The 15,829-nt window shown below is 34.9% G+C and overlaps 2 protein-coding genes across 9 annotated transcripts in view; one reads left to right on the top strand and one right to left on the bottom strand.

Annotated features, from left to right (window-relative positions):
- MED12L (mediator complex subunit 12L) overlaps window positions 1-15,829 on the top strand; it is a 307,612-nt gene that overhangs the window by 244,581 nt on the left and 47,202 nt on the right. For all 8 annotated transcript variants that reach the window (XM_036219081.1, XM_036219079.1, XM_036219084.1 and 5 more), the window contains 10 exons: window positions 1,318-1,545; window positions 2,133-2,274; window positions 3,843-3,963; window positions 4,348-4,449; window positions 5,167-5,280; window positions 8,459-8,658; window positions 11,487-11,675; window positions 12,904-12,978; window positions 13,082-13,272; window positions 14,046-14,207. In XM_036219081.1, coding sequence (XP_036074974.1) covers window positions 1,318-1,545; window positions 2,133-2,274; window positions 3,843-3,963; window positions 4,348-4,449; window positions 5,167-5,280; window positions 8,459-8,658; window positions 11,487-11,675; window positions 12,904-12,978; window positions 13,082-13,272; window positions 14,046-14,207 — 1,524 coding nt within the window. The remainder of the gene's footprint in view (window positions 1-1,317; window positions 1,546-2,132; window positions 2,275-3,842; window positions 3,964-4,347; window positions 4,450-5,166; window positions 5,281-8,458; window positions 8,659-11,486; window positions 11,676-12,903; window positions 12,979-13,081; window positions 13,273-14,045; window positions 14,208-15,829) is intronic.
- Window positions 1-15,829, bottom strand: part of P2RY12 (purinergic receptor P2Y12) — a 45,707-nt gene that overhangs the window by 25,005 nt on the left and 4,873 nt on the right. The window lies entirely within an intron of this gene.

The following is a 15,829-nucleotide window of genomic DNA, read 5'->3' as shown; positions in this document are numbered from 1 at the left end:
CTGATCAGATTTTACATAAGTTGTCTGCAAAGAAAGCGTTGAAGGTTGTTAATTGTTGCTGTTTAGGGGGTAGCTTCAGTCCTCTCCGTTGGACCAATGCTTTCTCAAGCGTCAAGCGTTATTTGGCAGATTACCTGGGACAGTTTTTTTAAAACATACAGATTCAGTAAACCTATAGTGAGACCCAGCAGTCTCAATTTTTAACAGATACCACAGAGGTGATTCTGAAGGAGGAGGTCTGAAGTCATATTTTGGCAAATATTGAACTGAAAAATCTCTTGTTTTCTTAAAGCAGTTGGCAATGGGAACAGTTTAGGGTATAAAGTTATTTACATGCCTTTTCATTGTTAAGGAAATCATTCCTAGCTATTATAAATGTGTAAGACAGGGGGTGGGATGTAGGGGGAAGCCATATGTCCCCTACTTCACAAATAAATTTGCTGCCAAAACTTTATCTAAAAGAAAAAGGCTTTCTGTTGTTTAAAGGAGCTCTTGAGTAGAGGTGAATGCCGGCAAGTCAGCAAGAATAGCTGAATGTATATGGAATCTCAGCTTTTAAATCAGATCATCCCTCAGCCTCATCTGCAGAGCTAGAGTGGATCAGATACTTTATAATTCCCTTTGTACTTCCAATATGCTAGATCTTATTCAGCTGTAACTCACTGAACTATGCACTGTTTTCTTGTGATAAACGGGCCTCTTAAAAATCTCAATATAACACAACATGTACATTTTTTAGGAATGACATAATGGTTTCTTTACTCTCATTGAATTCGTGTGTTATCCATATCCCCCTACTGGAATGTAAGCTCCTTGAATGGAGGGAAAAAGCCTCTTTTTTCTTTTTCACAGCTTTATCACAGTGCCTAGAGTAGCCTCGGCACATGAACTTCAACTGGATGCTTAGAGGAATTGTTTTGCAGGATGTATAATTAGGACCGAAACACCAAATTATTTCTGATGTGTAATCTAATTTTTATTCTTAATAACACTTTCCAACCACTGTTCAGAGACAGTTGTTGGAAGTCTTAGTAAATGCTTTTTAGAACACGTTGAATGTAGAAAAGGTGAGAAAGTAATTAAGATTAGTAACCAAATGTCTTATTCTTGTTTTGTTCTTCAACTCATTCAGCAACTGTTTGAGCAACTACTATGATTCCAGGCATTGTGTCCAGTGCCAATATTTAAGAAATTGGAATCAAGAACTCATATTGTCTTTTTAACGTTATAGTTGCTGCCATTTAATCTGTCCTTAAATGAAATAACTTTCTTGTCATTCTAGTTTTGTTTTTTTTTTAACTCTTCTTGTAACCTCAGTAGTGCCTGTTCAAAAGTTAAGCAAACCATATATAATAATGTGATGCCTGCAAATTCTAACTTGCGATGGGATCCGGACTTCATGATGGATTTTATTGAGAATCCTTCGGCCCGTAGCGTCAACTACTCAATGCTGGGAAAGATCCTTAGTGACAATGCAGCCAATCGCTACAGCTTTGTCTGCAATACACTCATGAATGTGTGTATGGGCCATCAGGATGCTGGAAGGTGAGCTGAGTTACCCTGGAATTTACGTTTAACCACACAGTTGTTGCTTTGGTGCTACTTTGAAATTCTTTAAAAATTGCCTAGGCTGACATTCGGATGTTGTTTTTTTTGTTTTTTCATCTTTTCATATTCTTTTATTCCTGAATTCATCTCTACTCAGTACCGTAATTTCCTTACTTGAGAGACAAAGATATATATAATAAAAACTTTAAAAATACCTGTATTTTGTAAAACACTGTATTTAGGCCTACCTGAATTATTTAGTTTAAGTTTTTGCTGTCCTTAAAAATGCAAATTTATAGGTCAGTTTGTTCACAGAACTAAAAGCATAATTGACATCTGTATTGATTATTATTTGTTGCTCAACAGCATTAAATGTTAGAAAGCATTTGAAGCCATTTACTTTTATCTTCTGCACCAGATTCTACTAGGTCATTTGACAATAATAATATATTTATTGTATTCTTGAATATAAGATGTGAATGATTTGTTCGGTGATAGTGAAATATGTGTTCCTCAAGAATATTACATGTGAGTATTTCTCTTTTATTACTTTCTACTATCTATATTCTTTGTCTTCTTTCTAGGATTAATGACATTGCCAATTTCTCCTCCGAGCTGACAGCTTGCTGCACTGTTCTTAGTTCGGAATGGTTGGGAGTTCTGAAGGCTCTTTGTTGTTCTTCAAATCATGTCTGGGGGTTTAACGATGTACTTTGCACTGTAGATGTAAGTTTTCTTTTTCACTTAAAAACTCAACTGGACAATCAAATATTTAGTTAGTAAATTTCTTAAATTGACTTAACTCTTGGCTGACATGTTGTAAAATATTTTTGCCTTTTCTCTCCAAAAGCAATAAACCAGAGTATGGTTGCTAAAGATTAAGTAAATTTAAAAAAAAAAAAAATGAAATAAAAAAGATAGCTTAATCTACAGCAGAGATGGCAAGAATTCACTTATTTGTTAGCTGAGATTTTTTTTATATATATGGTTTCTTCAGAGCTATTTGTTTGTAGTTTTTATGAGTTGCTTTGGGTTCCTCATGGCACAGGACATAATTTAACTGAAGCAGTTTATGTTCCGAAAAGAACCACTTTTTTTTTTATTTAAATAAAGATGTACTCTAAGAATATATGTTCCATTGTATTGTGTAAGAATGTGCAGGTTTAGATTCTTTGGAGTGTTCAGTCTTTCTTAGTGATTGTGTCTGTTAAGTGATGAAGAGATACCTGTTATATCATTTATTTTCCTGAATATCGTATTGCATCCATGTTATGTGAATTTCTTAAAAACACATCTTGATTCTTTATTTTGACCTACTACTTCTTGTGGAAATCTATCTTGTATGTTAGTTAGTCTGTCTTACATATAGAAGAATTTTACACATTTTAAAAACTATCTTCTGATTGTAGGTTTTCTTTCTGGTTCGCATATTTCACGACTGGGTAGACAATCCTACTCCATTCTATGAATACCTAAGGTTTTATATATGTAAAACTCCTATTTATGACCTGCTTTTCCAGACAGAAAAAATTCAAATTTTTATTTTTAACATTGTTCTTAACTTCTTGGTTGTTTTGTTACACTTTTCTTCTGCTTTGTTTCTTCATCTGTAAAATTGGAATTAATAATAGTTGGAACCTCATAGTGCTGTGCTATTAAATGAGGTGATCTTCGTAAATTGCTAACTATAGTCACTGGCATATACTACAGCTTAATGCAAAGGCTGCTATTACACCTCGAGTTTTTATTATTTTCTGCCAAAGCCTCATGAGATCCGTAAAGGTAGATATTTAACTATGAATGAACTTTTCTCTCTCTCTTTCTAAAATTTAGGAGTCAATTATAAATTTTCAGAGTTACTTTTAAAACTAATTTAATTATAGTTATTAAAGACACATTATTTGTTGTCCTTGAAAAGAACTGCAAAACATTATTGAGACTAGTTTTTCTTTGCTTCCTAATGGTAACCTTTAAATGACAGATCACACTGAATTCTGCTTAAAATTTTATTTCTGCTACATCTTTTAGGGATATTTTGATTTTGCTTTTTTGTTTCCTTTTTCAACTATATGTGTTCAGGTTAAAGCTCCGTATCTTCTTACAGCATTGGGATGTGGGGATGCAGACATCATTCTTTGTCTCATAAAATAAAAAGTAGCCTAGAGGATAATAATCATGATAAGTTAACATTTCACTCTGTTGGTTCGTTGTGGGGTTTGAGATCTTAGAAATTAATCTTAGATATTATTTAAGAGGGTATTAGGTATTAAAACATGTTACTGTTTCTTTTGAAGGTGAGTGACCTTTCATTCCATGATTCATTAGCTACTTTCATTGCCATTCTGATAGCACGACAGTGTTTTTCCCTGGAGGACGTCGTGCAGCACGTCGCACTTCCCTCTCTGCTCGCAGCAGGTGAGGCCGCATCCAGGAACAGCATGCATGATTTGATTGTTGTCTTGTGGGATGGTTTCTAACTGATGAAACAGTGAGAGTAGTGTCTAACAGCACATGCACTGGGCAGTGGTGTGGCATCAAGATAAAGACGGTAAGATTGTAAATGTTGTTCTATACAAAGTATAGGGCTAACCACGGAAAAGGTTGGAAACTACTATTTTAGTACCTGTTTTTGAGGAAGCACGTACACTCAGGTTTCTCAGAAAAGCATAGCCGGTATCTTACTTTTTATCTCAAGGAAGATTTATTTAAATTAGTCCAGAAAATTTAGCTTAATAGAGAACCTGAAGACGTGTTCTTGTATTTGTTAGAAAACTTGCTTTCGAAATTCTTCTTTCCTAGCTTGCGGAGATGCGGATGCAGAGCCGGGGGCGAGAATGACATGCCGGCTCTTGCTTCATCTCTTCCGAGCTCCCCAGGCCTGCTTATTACCCCACGCAACCGGTGAGCTGACAGCTGAAAAAGCTCTGATTATGCTTTCATTTGGAGCTATAAGTTCTAAAATGGTCAAGTAGGATTTCCATTCTGTAATTTCCTTCCTGATTTTGGTGGGCTTGCTTCAAGGTGATGGAGGAGTTCAATAATGCCATTGAGAGGGCTGTCAGCACCTTTCACATTTATATAATCTCAGGATATATTGAGAAACTCAAATGCAGAGTTAATAAACAATAAAAATATTTTTGCTCTTAGGCCAAACTGTGTTGGTGGGCAGCATGATCCTCTAACATACTATGCATGTTGATTATGAACCACACCATAGCAGCTTAGGGCAATGGTGATTCATTTATTCTTTTAGTAAGGTAAAAGGAATAAGATAAGAAATTCACGAGTGTTACTGTAGTCTGTTTCTACAGATCATTTTCACATGGGGGGGAATGTGTGTGCATGTATTACAATCAGCATAAGTGGATGAAAATCCTAATTTTTTTTGACACATCTCTCTAAGAAGCAAAGGTACTGTTTTAATTATTAAAAACAAAAGGTGTTAAGCAAGGAATACTGGCAGTGTTTCATAGTGAATGCACGAGGCATCAATTAAACCTAGATAATGGCATTTAAGCACCACAGTTTAAAAATGAAAGCCCCTGCTGACAGTAAATGGTTACAAAAGACTGTTAATGATAGTGATAGACGATTAAAGGTTTGTTTTTGTTATCACAGGCAAACCCTTCCCCGGAATAAGATCATCTTGTGATAGACACCTCTTAGCTGCTGCTCACAACAGCATCGAAGTGGGAGCCGTGTTTGCTGTTTTAAAAGCAATCATGATGCTTGGTAAGACTATCCTGGCGCTGAGCTTGGTTGATCACCAGAAATGGTGGCAAAATAATTTGTATTCAGGTTTAACTCTAATATTATTAGAAACATGTTTTTTTGTTTTTGTTCTCCTGGAAAAATTAGTTGGCTTTTCCCAAGTCCAAGTTCATTTGGACCCTGAGGAGTCTGTTGCTTACCTACAACTGTGGGGTATTTAAATATAATACTCCTTTTTGGTGATATTTTAACTGCAGGTTGTCTGATTCTGACATGATATAGATCCTCAGACCCACTGGGTTGTTTTGCCTTCATTCGTTCATATAAGTTACACTTTGTGATGGACACAGATGACTGTGTGATCTAACCAAAGATTTAAATTTCATATTCTATTTCAAGATTAAAACACCAGAAAACCTGGGTTTTAATTTCAATGTTTCTGCTTCCGTTATGACCCTCAACAAGTTTATTTCCTTCTGCTTTAATTTTTTTTATAAATCAGGTGGTAATTGCAATTATATTACTGATAAATCAGTATTACATATCATAATTTTTTAAATTCAGAATGTCCAAGATATCTCTTTATTTTTTTTGGTACATATTCTCCTGGAGTAGAGGTACTGACTTTTCTGTTCGTTTATATGATACCTTAGATATTTTTATTCTATTAATCAGTTAAGATTTGAATGATTGGGAAGCCTTTAATTCACACTGCCTAATTCCAGTCTTCATTACCCTCTTTTAGCCTTGACTAAACAGAAGCTATCTCTTATATTCCAAAGGAACCCCTGTTGATTAAAACAAATTAGTGAGTGGGTAAGAATTATTGTAGATAAGACTTAAAGAACATGTTTGAGGATGTCCCTTTATACTCCTGCTTGAGAGTGTTATTTGGTGGCGACAGGAAGGAAAAGAGGGTTTTCATAAGACAAATTATTAAAGTTCATTTAAAATATATATATACACACACATACACGACACAAATGTACATATATATGTAGATAGGCAACACTTTTAAGTACTTATAAATTTCGTAGTTAAAAAAAAGGAAAGGTAGAGTCACGTAGAGAGCTATAGCCTTCCTCTGAGCTTAGGAGCTTGTAGTATTATTATACAGCCAACACTAAATGGTCATTTCAGTAAGTAAAATTGGCCTATTCTGATAATGTTGAAAGGAAAAATGGCTGGACAATTCTACTTAATAAACGAATGTAGAGACTATGACATCAGAGACTTTTTTACTGTGGTATCTCTAACATCTGTCAGAGGAACTAAATAGTAGGTTTTCAATAAACTAATGGGGAAAGTATGAGTGAATAAGTGATAGATATTTTAATGGCAGAAACCAAGATGAGTGAAATTTAGACATTGTCCCTTTGATTTAGAGGACTGTTTCGATCCCAAGTAAAATTTGGAACCTCTTTAAATATCCAAATAACCATATTTTAACATACATGTGTAGTCACTAGTTCATTTGTCTGTGGTCGCCTCACCTTGACCTTTTTAATCAGCCTCAGCTCTTGGTAGATTCTGAGCTTTCTAAGCATTGGAGGAGGCAGGTCTGAGAAGTCAGGATCAGGCGAGTTAAATGTCAGCAGAGCCTTGGACCAGCAGTCACTGCACACACTCTCTGTTCTACTATCTATGACTGCAGATGGTTCTGGTGCAGCCTCCCAGACCTACTCTGTCATCCTAACATCTAAAGTAATCTAGGATCTAGTCTGGCACTAGCAGAGGCGTTTGTTTCTTTGTTTTTGTTTTTGTAGAGATTTTAATTTATCTACCCCTCACCACGTCCTAAACAATGTTCTCTCAAGTCCTATCCCCTAGGATCTATTTTGAGTTAGGGAGATAAGGCTATTTTATAGACTTTGGTTTCTAATTTTTAGACTAGTTTAACTTAAGGTTTAAAAATAGTTGTTTATATTGCCAAAGGTTGGAGAAAGCATGCTAAAATTTTGATACATGTAGAATTTAGTCTTTCTTTCAGCTTCTGAAGAACTCTGTTGAATTAAATAAACTCCTGGGGGTGAAGTGAAATTGGTACTGTTTGTATGTACATTTGAATGAGAAATGTATGATAATATATAGTAGGATACTGATGAGTGAAATACACTGTTTGTTCCGCCCCACCTCTTAACGATTTTGTAAGTAATTAGTAAGCCATTGTGATTTCTCACATTTTTTCAGCAGAGTCAAACTTTTTCTTGGTTGACCTGTAGATTTTAACAGGCTTTTTGCAGTGACCTAGGCTTGGTTTTGCTCACAATGAGGGCAGTGAGGGCCTCCTCTAAATTTATTTATTGGTTCCAGGAAATTTTCTCTTTCAAGGCTTATGATCCTGTGGGTAAACAGGCAAAAGTTTGGTAATAAAGATTTGATAATCTTTATTACCAAATTATTTTACACTTTCACTTTTAAAATATATCAGTTACTTGTCTTTCACAGCTAGAGAATATTTCTTATTTCTAGATATTCAATCATACTGTTCAGTTTTTTCCACTGGAACTTTGTTATGAGGAAAACACTTTCCTTGGCGTCATTTTACTTGAATATATTAGAGATTGATGAGGTGAAGTTTTCTAACTTGGATGTTTACAGAGAGGAAAGTGAAAGACATGGGTTATTCAATGAATGCCCCATTTTCCAGGGCTTCCTTAGTATGCATTGCCCTTTTCCATTCCCAGGGAAATAAATCTCTCTTGTCAAGAAGTTGATAGTAAGGTGGGCTAAGGCAAAACTTTTCTCTTGACCTATGGATAGAGAATAAGTCATTGTAAGAGAAGAAATGGAAAAGGGACATCTAGAAGGGTGAGTAACCCATTTTTTCCTTGTCTGTAAGTCAAATGAATTTGAATACATTCATGCTTGAAATATTGGTGAAATCAATGTTCTGTGATTATTAAGTGCGATTCATAATGGCATTTCCAAGTTTGATGAAAGCATACTTAATTCTGTTAACAAAATAAGGGTTGAGTCTTGAACTTGCTTCTCCACCCCACCCCCATGTCTGATGAAACTACTCTGGGTTCTCTCACTTATTCTCTTGATTCATTTTCTGTATTGCTGAACAACTGGCTTTGCAATAATGAAACCATTCACATATTTTAAATCCCCGAAAGCATACTTTATTTACTTCTCAAATATTTGGCAGTACTTTGATCTTGTTTGATTGTACTTTTGTGATTCTGTTATTTAGGAGATGCCAAAATTGGCAATAATAATGTCAACTCTTTAAAGAATGATGACTTCACCATGAGAGGTTTACGACGTGATGGGAATGCTGATGATATCTGGACCGCCTCACAAAATTCAAAATCCTGTGGGAAAAGCATTTCTATAGAAACTGCGAATTTAAGAGAATATGCTAGATATGTACTGAGGACCATCTGTCAGCAGGTATTCTTCAGATTTAATTTGCCTTTAACTTTGAATATGTAACTGTTCTTTTGGAGAGAGATTTTCACTATTATGTGAAACTTGTACGTAGGTGGTCCTGTTTTTCTTGCTAAACTTTATTTTGAAATAATTTCAAGTTTCCTGAAAAGTTACAATAATAAAGAAGTCTAGTATATCCTCTAGATTCACTAATTTTTTGTATTTCACCGCATTTGCTTTATACTTCTGTATATGAATGTGGGCACATATAATTTAAAGTCTTTTTGCTGAACCATTCGAAAGTAGATGGGGTACATTATTCTTTTTTACTTTTTAATACTTCAGCTTCTATTTATTAATATAACCAAAATACAGTTATCAAAAATCAAAAAAATTAGCATTGGTAGAGTAGTTTTTTCTCACCTATAGGCCACATTCCAGTTTTGTCAGTTGTCTCAATAATGTTGGATTTGTCTGAAGTTTCCTGTAAATTAGCTTCAAATTATGTATTCTCAGTCAAGGTACTACAGGAGCAAGTTTGTGTTCTTCTCAGGTAATCACATGGGAAGGCGCATGATATCCATTTGCACCTCATTGGCGATGTTAATTATGATAAAGATGTCTCCATTGTGTAGGATTTCTCTACTGTATTATTATTTTTTTCTCTTGAAATGAATGTGGTCTTTGAAGAGACACTTTAAAAGAATGCAAATATTCAGCTCCTCATCAGACTCTCTTACATCCCATATAGCATCCATTTTTATTTTTGTCCAAACCAGCCTTTATATGATGATTGAAAAATGGTAATTTTCTTTTTCTCCAAATCCTCTACCCCCTCCATAATTATCAGTTCTCATTCTTCCCTAAAAAAGGCCTACCCTTATTTGTTTTTTCCTTACTTACATTTATTTATTTTCCACATGGATCATAATATACTGTCTCTAGCTATTTTCATGTTCAAATTGTCCCAGGTTTTTCCAGTGGGAATCTTTTCATGCTGGCTCTTACGTTATTTTGATAGATCTTCATCTTTTCTTTTCTTTCTTTCTTTTTTTTTTTTTTTTTTAACTTTCCCTGCCCCAGATCTGGAATTATTCATTTCTCTAAGGAACCTCTGGTTCTGTTTAGTAGAGGATAGTATTTACAAACCAAGATTGGGTCACTATGTGTACTCATTGATTCTAGGCCCTTTCAGCAGACAGAGCTAAGAGAAAACAAACAAACAAACATCTGTATACATAAATGTGTGTGTGTAAATTATGAGTTCATATTGATCCCTCCAATTCAGTCCAACCCCACAGTTCTTTGCATTCCCCCATTCATATTACTATCACCTCTTCTGCAGTAAGAACCCTGACTCCCAAGAACATCAACCTATTTGCTCAGGTGCATAATTCTACAGTACACCTTTAATAATTTCAGAATTGCTACACCAACACCACCAGAAGAAACAAGGCTACTAAAAGGAATTGAAGATCTGTTTATAGTTCTTTCCCTTCTAAGTGTTTACAGTATTGTGTTCAAAACTTACTTGAACTTTCCCCTTCAGTGTGGCTATGTTATTCATTTGAAGTAGAATTGATTTCATTTGTTTCTGTTCATATTCACTTTAGATTTCTTTTTTCTCCCCTAGCTCTGTCTTTAGCATGCTGCCCAAGTCAACTATGCACAAAGGTGTACTCAGAGATGTGTCCTCCCTTCCCTGTCCTTTCTACCCTTTATCTCCCCATGCTCTGGGTGATCATTTTCATTACTTTTTGGTTTAACTATCCTTTTTAAAAAAAAATTCTTCTTATTAAAAAAAAAAACATTGCAGAGTATGGTTTTGGTTTTTCACTTTTCTATGGACATAATATTGACAAGGTCGTGTTTTTATTAAGGAATATTATAACCGTGGTTACAGTTAGCTAAATTGTTTTATAACTATTAAGAGGGTATTAAGTTGTGCTTTGGTTCCCAGCTGTGAGTGCACTTTAGAATCACCTGGGGAATTAAAAACAAACAAACAAAAAAAAACTGATGCCTTAAAAAAATGACTGATATCTGGGTCCCACTACTTAAGATTGACTTAACCGATCTGATGTGTGTCCCGGACTTGGGAAGTTTAAGAAGCTCCCCCAGGTGATTTTAATGGACAACCAGCATTGAGACACTGGTGTAGTGGTTAAGAAAGAGGTTTCATCTGAACAGATCTGAGTTCAAGTGGACAGTAAATGGCTTCTTAGCCCACCTAGTATAAGAGTTTTCCTTTGAAAAAATGATGAAGAAAAGGTGATAGGAGTTTAAATTGGCAGAAACTCTCCAAAGGTCAATTAGCCATATATATCAGTAGCCTTAAATTTTTTCTATAATCCTTGACTGAGAAATCTGCTTCAATGAAATTATCCTAATAATTGTACACAAATATTTATTTATAATAGTAACAGTTGTAATATCAAGAGGGGAGACAATGTTATACTATATTCCATTCTGTAGAATGTAGTACAATCTGTTCCATAAAAATGATGAATATGTAGTATAGAATCATTGCCCTTATGTAGAAAGTTAAAAAACACTCCTTATAAAACAGTTCCGAGAGCAAGGAACCATTTTCCAATTAAAAACACATACCAATATTTTCTTTCCTTGTTTTGTATATTTGTTTTTCAAAAATTTCTTAAACCAAGGTTTCACTTTGTATTTTTAAGCAGTTAAAATACTAGAAGTTTTGTTTTTAAAACTTTGCCACCTACTTATTTCATGTAACATTTTATCGGAAGATTCCTCATTGTGTGCCATGAACTTAGTATGTGTTACATATGCATATAGAAAGTCTGCCTCTGTCAGTCTCACTGTTGTATTGTTTTTAGGAGTGGGTAGGAGAACACTGCTTAAAAGAACCTGAAAGATTATGCACAGACAAAGAACTTATATTGGACCCTGTGCTTTCAAATATGCAAGCGCAAAAATTATTACAGCTTATCTGTTATCCTCATGGCATTAAAGAATGTACCGAGGGGGACAACTTGCAAAGGCAGCACATTAAACGCATTCTTCAGGTAAGAGATAATAGCTTAAAGACTGTGTTTTTGTCATTTGACACAGTCTTTGTAAGTATAACAAAAGTCATTGTCTCTTTGTCATTGCTAACTAATTCTTTTCAACTAATTCAGTTAATTCTGAGTTTTTAAAGATTAATTATTTGTTTACTTGAAGAAATGATTTTAATTTTTCTTCCCATCTACCTCCTCCGTCCTAATTCTTATTTTTATTCCCCCAAATTTTTTGTACGTAATTATCACCCTTTATTTGCTGGGTAGATGTAGGTACTGCAAATTGTGTATAGTCATTACATAAATATCGATATTTTAAGTCTGTACAGTATTTACATGAAAAATAAGCTTGTGGAGGGACTGTCTTAAATATCTCATTCAAAAAATATTGAAATCATTTTGGAATGGAGTTGGTTAGATAAATAGATTTTGGCAGAAGAAATGCTTGTCTTATTTATTTCCAGTGCCTGTTGACTGAGGCACATTATTTTAATGCTGCAATTTATTTCTTTATTTCTACAATGAATATGTGTAAAGACTTGGAAGCCTTTTGATCTATGTATAGGTTTCCCCCTCTATCCAAAAGTACTGTTCCTGTGGAAACTTTTGTAAGTCGAAAAGCTGTAAAGTGAAAAAATATTTACCATTAATTTATATAGAAGAAAATTTGAGCATTCCCAGACCCAGAATTTAACACATATACAATGTCTTTATTTCTGTCAAGATGCCTAATTACATCTAGTTTAGTGTAGCACTCTTGGGAACTCTCTTAGGCTTTTATGATTACTTAGGGCCCATCTTGCTACCGAATGGACACAATGAATCGAAATACAGCACAGGTGCTCACTGATATGGCTCAAAGCTATGCTGGTCTGATGCTAAGATGCTGAGTGTGGCCCTGGGGAAGGGGCTCGGTGGAGCCCTGCTCACTGCTTGGGGTGCGTGCCACCTCCCACAACTTGCCACATGGCAAACGCTGTACAGTTTTCACATTTCACCTTTTTTCGTCAAAATGAAAACACTTTTCAAATTCCATTCCATTAATGGAAACAGACACTAGTGTAGGTCTTTTGTAAAAGCAAAGTGGCAAAACGTGAACTTTTGAAAAGTGGTGAAATACCTATAGATTCCATTATTGTATATGATTATTCTACTCTTTCTTGAGGTAGGGAATTCTTATATTTTAGGACATGTTTAGTATTTCTGATGTCTCAATTCTCTCCATTTTCCCCAGAATCTTGAGCAGTGGACCCTGAGGCAGTCCTGGCTAGAGCTTCAGTTAATGATTAAGCAGTGCTTGAAAGATCCTGTGAGTATATATTGAAAGCATGTATATGTATAAAATTTTATGAAAAGCGAAAACATGTTGATGTTTGAGGAGAAAGTGCTAGTTTTTTTACGTCTGTCTGTAGGGCTCTGGTTCGGTGGCCGAAATGAACAACTTATTGGACAACATTGCAAAGGCAACAATAGAGGTGTTCCAGCAGTCTGCCGACTTGAACAATAACTCCTCTAACCCTGGTCTGGGTCTCTTCAACCCAAATGGGATCGGAAGTACCGACACGAGTAGCACGAGACAGAATGGAATAAAGACATTTCTAAGGTATTTTTTTCTGTTGTTCTATTAGGTTATCATTAATGTAACAGTGTGTTGTATTTGCATACTGCAGTTATGTTTTTATAAAGCTTCAGGAATGTGAAGAAAATAATTACTTCTGTCAATTATCATTATTTAATAATATGTTAAAGTATAATACTGAGAGGTGGATGATATCTTAGTTTAAGTATTAAGTTAATCAGGCCCAGACTCCTTGGAACCACAGATGACATGCTGGATGGATTAAGTTCTTTAGTGTCCCCTGAGGCTACTCTGTTCTGTGGTATTCATTATATAGGAACATTTTTTTCTACCTTCTTTATTAATTGGCAGTTTTGTGCAAACGATAACCATGAAAGGCAGATTAACTTGTATTTCATCATTTTGGTATAAAGTATAACTAGTGAATTCTAAAACTTAAGAAATTATTAGTATGCTTAACTGTTACAGAAAAGTGTATTTATTGCTTGTTGGACAAAAGGACCGTTACTAATCAGAGAGCCAGAATCCATGAAAAACATTTCAATAGATTTTTTTTAAGTTTAGTTGTAGTATCTTTCTAGAACTCCATCTTTTATTGCCTTCTGAAAACATCAGTGGAAAGTATATTCAAATATTTGGTATTTGGCAAAAGGAAAGATATTATAGAAACAAAAGGGAAGTTTTAGAATAATCAGTATGTCTTGTATGTAAAAGTTGTACATTGGAGTTTCTATTAGAACTGTGAGAGCAGAGAAAAAGGCTGCCGTTTGGGGTGTAACTCCTGTTTCTGATTTTAGTTCCTCTGAACGCAGGGGTGTATGGCTGGTGGCCCCCCTAATTGCCAGGCTGCCAACTTCTGTGCAAGGAAGAGTACTGAAAGCTGCTGGGGAGGAGCTAGAGAAGGGACAGCACTTGGGTTCTTCCTCAAAAAAGGAAAGAGACAGACAAAAACAGAAAAGGTATGTCTGGAAGGTGTGTCTGATTATGTAAGATTCTAACGAACAATTGAGAAAATTTAACATTCTGCAAACATATATGATCACTGTACCCCTGTGTCCACTGAAATTTTGTTTTTAAGCGGAACTTAAAATATTTCATTAGACAAGGCTCTGTTCCTTAAAAGTTTCAGGTTATAATATTTACTACACCACTGCTCAATTCTGCCACCATACCCAGATCACTGCTGAAATGTTAAAAATGTTGACGTCTTAGCCCTACTTTATACCTGTGGAATCAGATCTGGATATCCACTTGGTCTCTGTATTCTACTTTTAATTATTTTCATTTTATATTACTTAGGTATTTATGTATACACAGAAAATACGTAACATTATTTATAATTCTGTCTTGGTGAACCCTGGAATAGTTACTAATATTTTTGGCATTTAAGGTTCTTGTTACAGACTAGTCTTAAAACTTATAAACCACCAAGTTTAATATTTAGTATTTTCTTAACTTATTTTATGCCCTATAAAAGATATCAAATAATTATAATTGAAAACTATATTACTGAGAAAGATCAAAACCACACTTGAATGTGAAAACATGTTAAATTTAGCACCCACAGATATAAAGGGAAATGATGATAATTTCTTCTATTTAAAAACAATTCTGAACATATAAGTTTCTTGTCCCCAAATTAATATTTTGGTAGCTGCCTTTTAAGCTCTTACAAAATGCCAACCCCTATATCACATTAATTTCATACATACTTGAACTTTTAAAATCTCGCAGCAATCATATGTGGTAGCAGCGCTCAGTATGTCCTTTTTACAGATGAGGAAACTGATGCACTGAAAGGTTAGGTAAATTTCTTAAGGACGCACAGCTAAGGTGTTATAAAGCTGGGGTCGAAACCCAGGTGGTCTGGCTTTTGAGCCTGCCCTCTTAACTAAAGTACATTTTGGTAGAGACCTGAGACCCGTCCGTGCATGTTGTTTTGTTCGTTACCTGATTGTCACCTTTTGCCAGCATTAATTAATCAACCAGATGACCCAATTTAATTCTCAAAGTTTATTTGCTAAGGAGTGATTGTATGTGCATTGCCTCACTTGCCATGGAAAGGACAGGTGGTATTACACAATTTCAAGATGGCCTTCTCAAGTCAATCTCTCTTAGTACTGCTGGTGTAAAATGAACCAGTTTGAAAGATTTCGGCCTCGATCTTATTTTAAGTAAATGTTTTCTAGTGTAGCAATTAGTATATCAATATGATTTGTTAGTTCTCCTCTAATAACTGAAGAATTCTTAATATAAAATGCCAATTTAAAATAGAATTTTTCCCAAATGTCTTAAAACCCACTTACAAGTCCGGGCTGTGGGATGTGGTGGAACTGTGTCCCGGAGGTCACTAGCAAGCATGCTATTGTAGAATCCTCAGACCTAAGTGCTAATCATAGCTCTACCAACAAATACCCCAATGCTTGTTTTTGAGAAATGTGCTGAAAAATAAAACAAGCACAACAATCATATAGGTCTCTTTCCTGGACCCTAAAATAAGAGTTTTGTGTGAGAGGAATTTTTTAATTTCTTATTTTATTCTGTGTATCAAGTAATATACCTTCTAATGTGTATCTTTAAA

Source organism: Rousettus aegyptiacus, unplaced genomic scaffold (genome assembly GCF_014176215.1).
Source record: "Rousettus aegyptiacus isolate mRouAeg1 unplaced genomic scaffold, mRouAeg1.p scaffold_m13_p_4, whole genome shotgun sequence".
Taxonomy (NCBI): Eukaryota; Metazoa; Chordata; class Mammalia; order Chiroptera; family Pteropodidae; genus Rousettus; species Rousettus aegyptiacus.
Note: the sequence above shows the minus strand (reverse complement) of the source record. Positions and strands in the feature narration are given on the sequence as shown.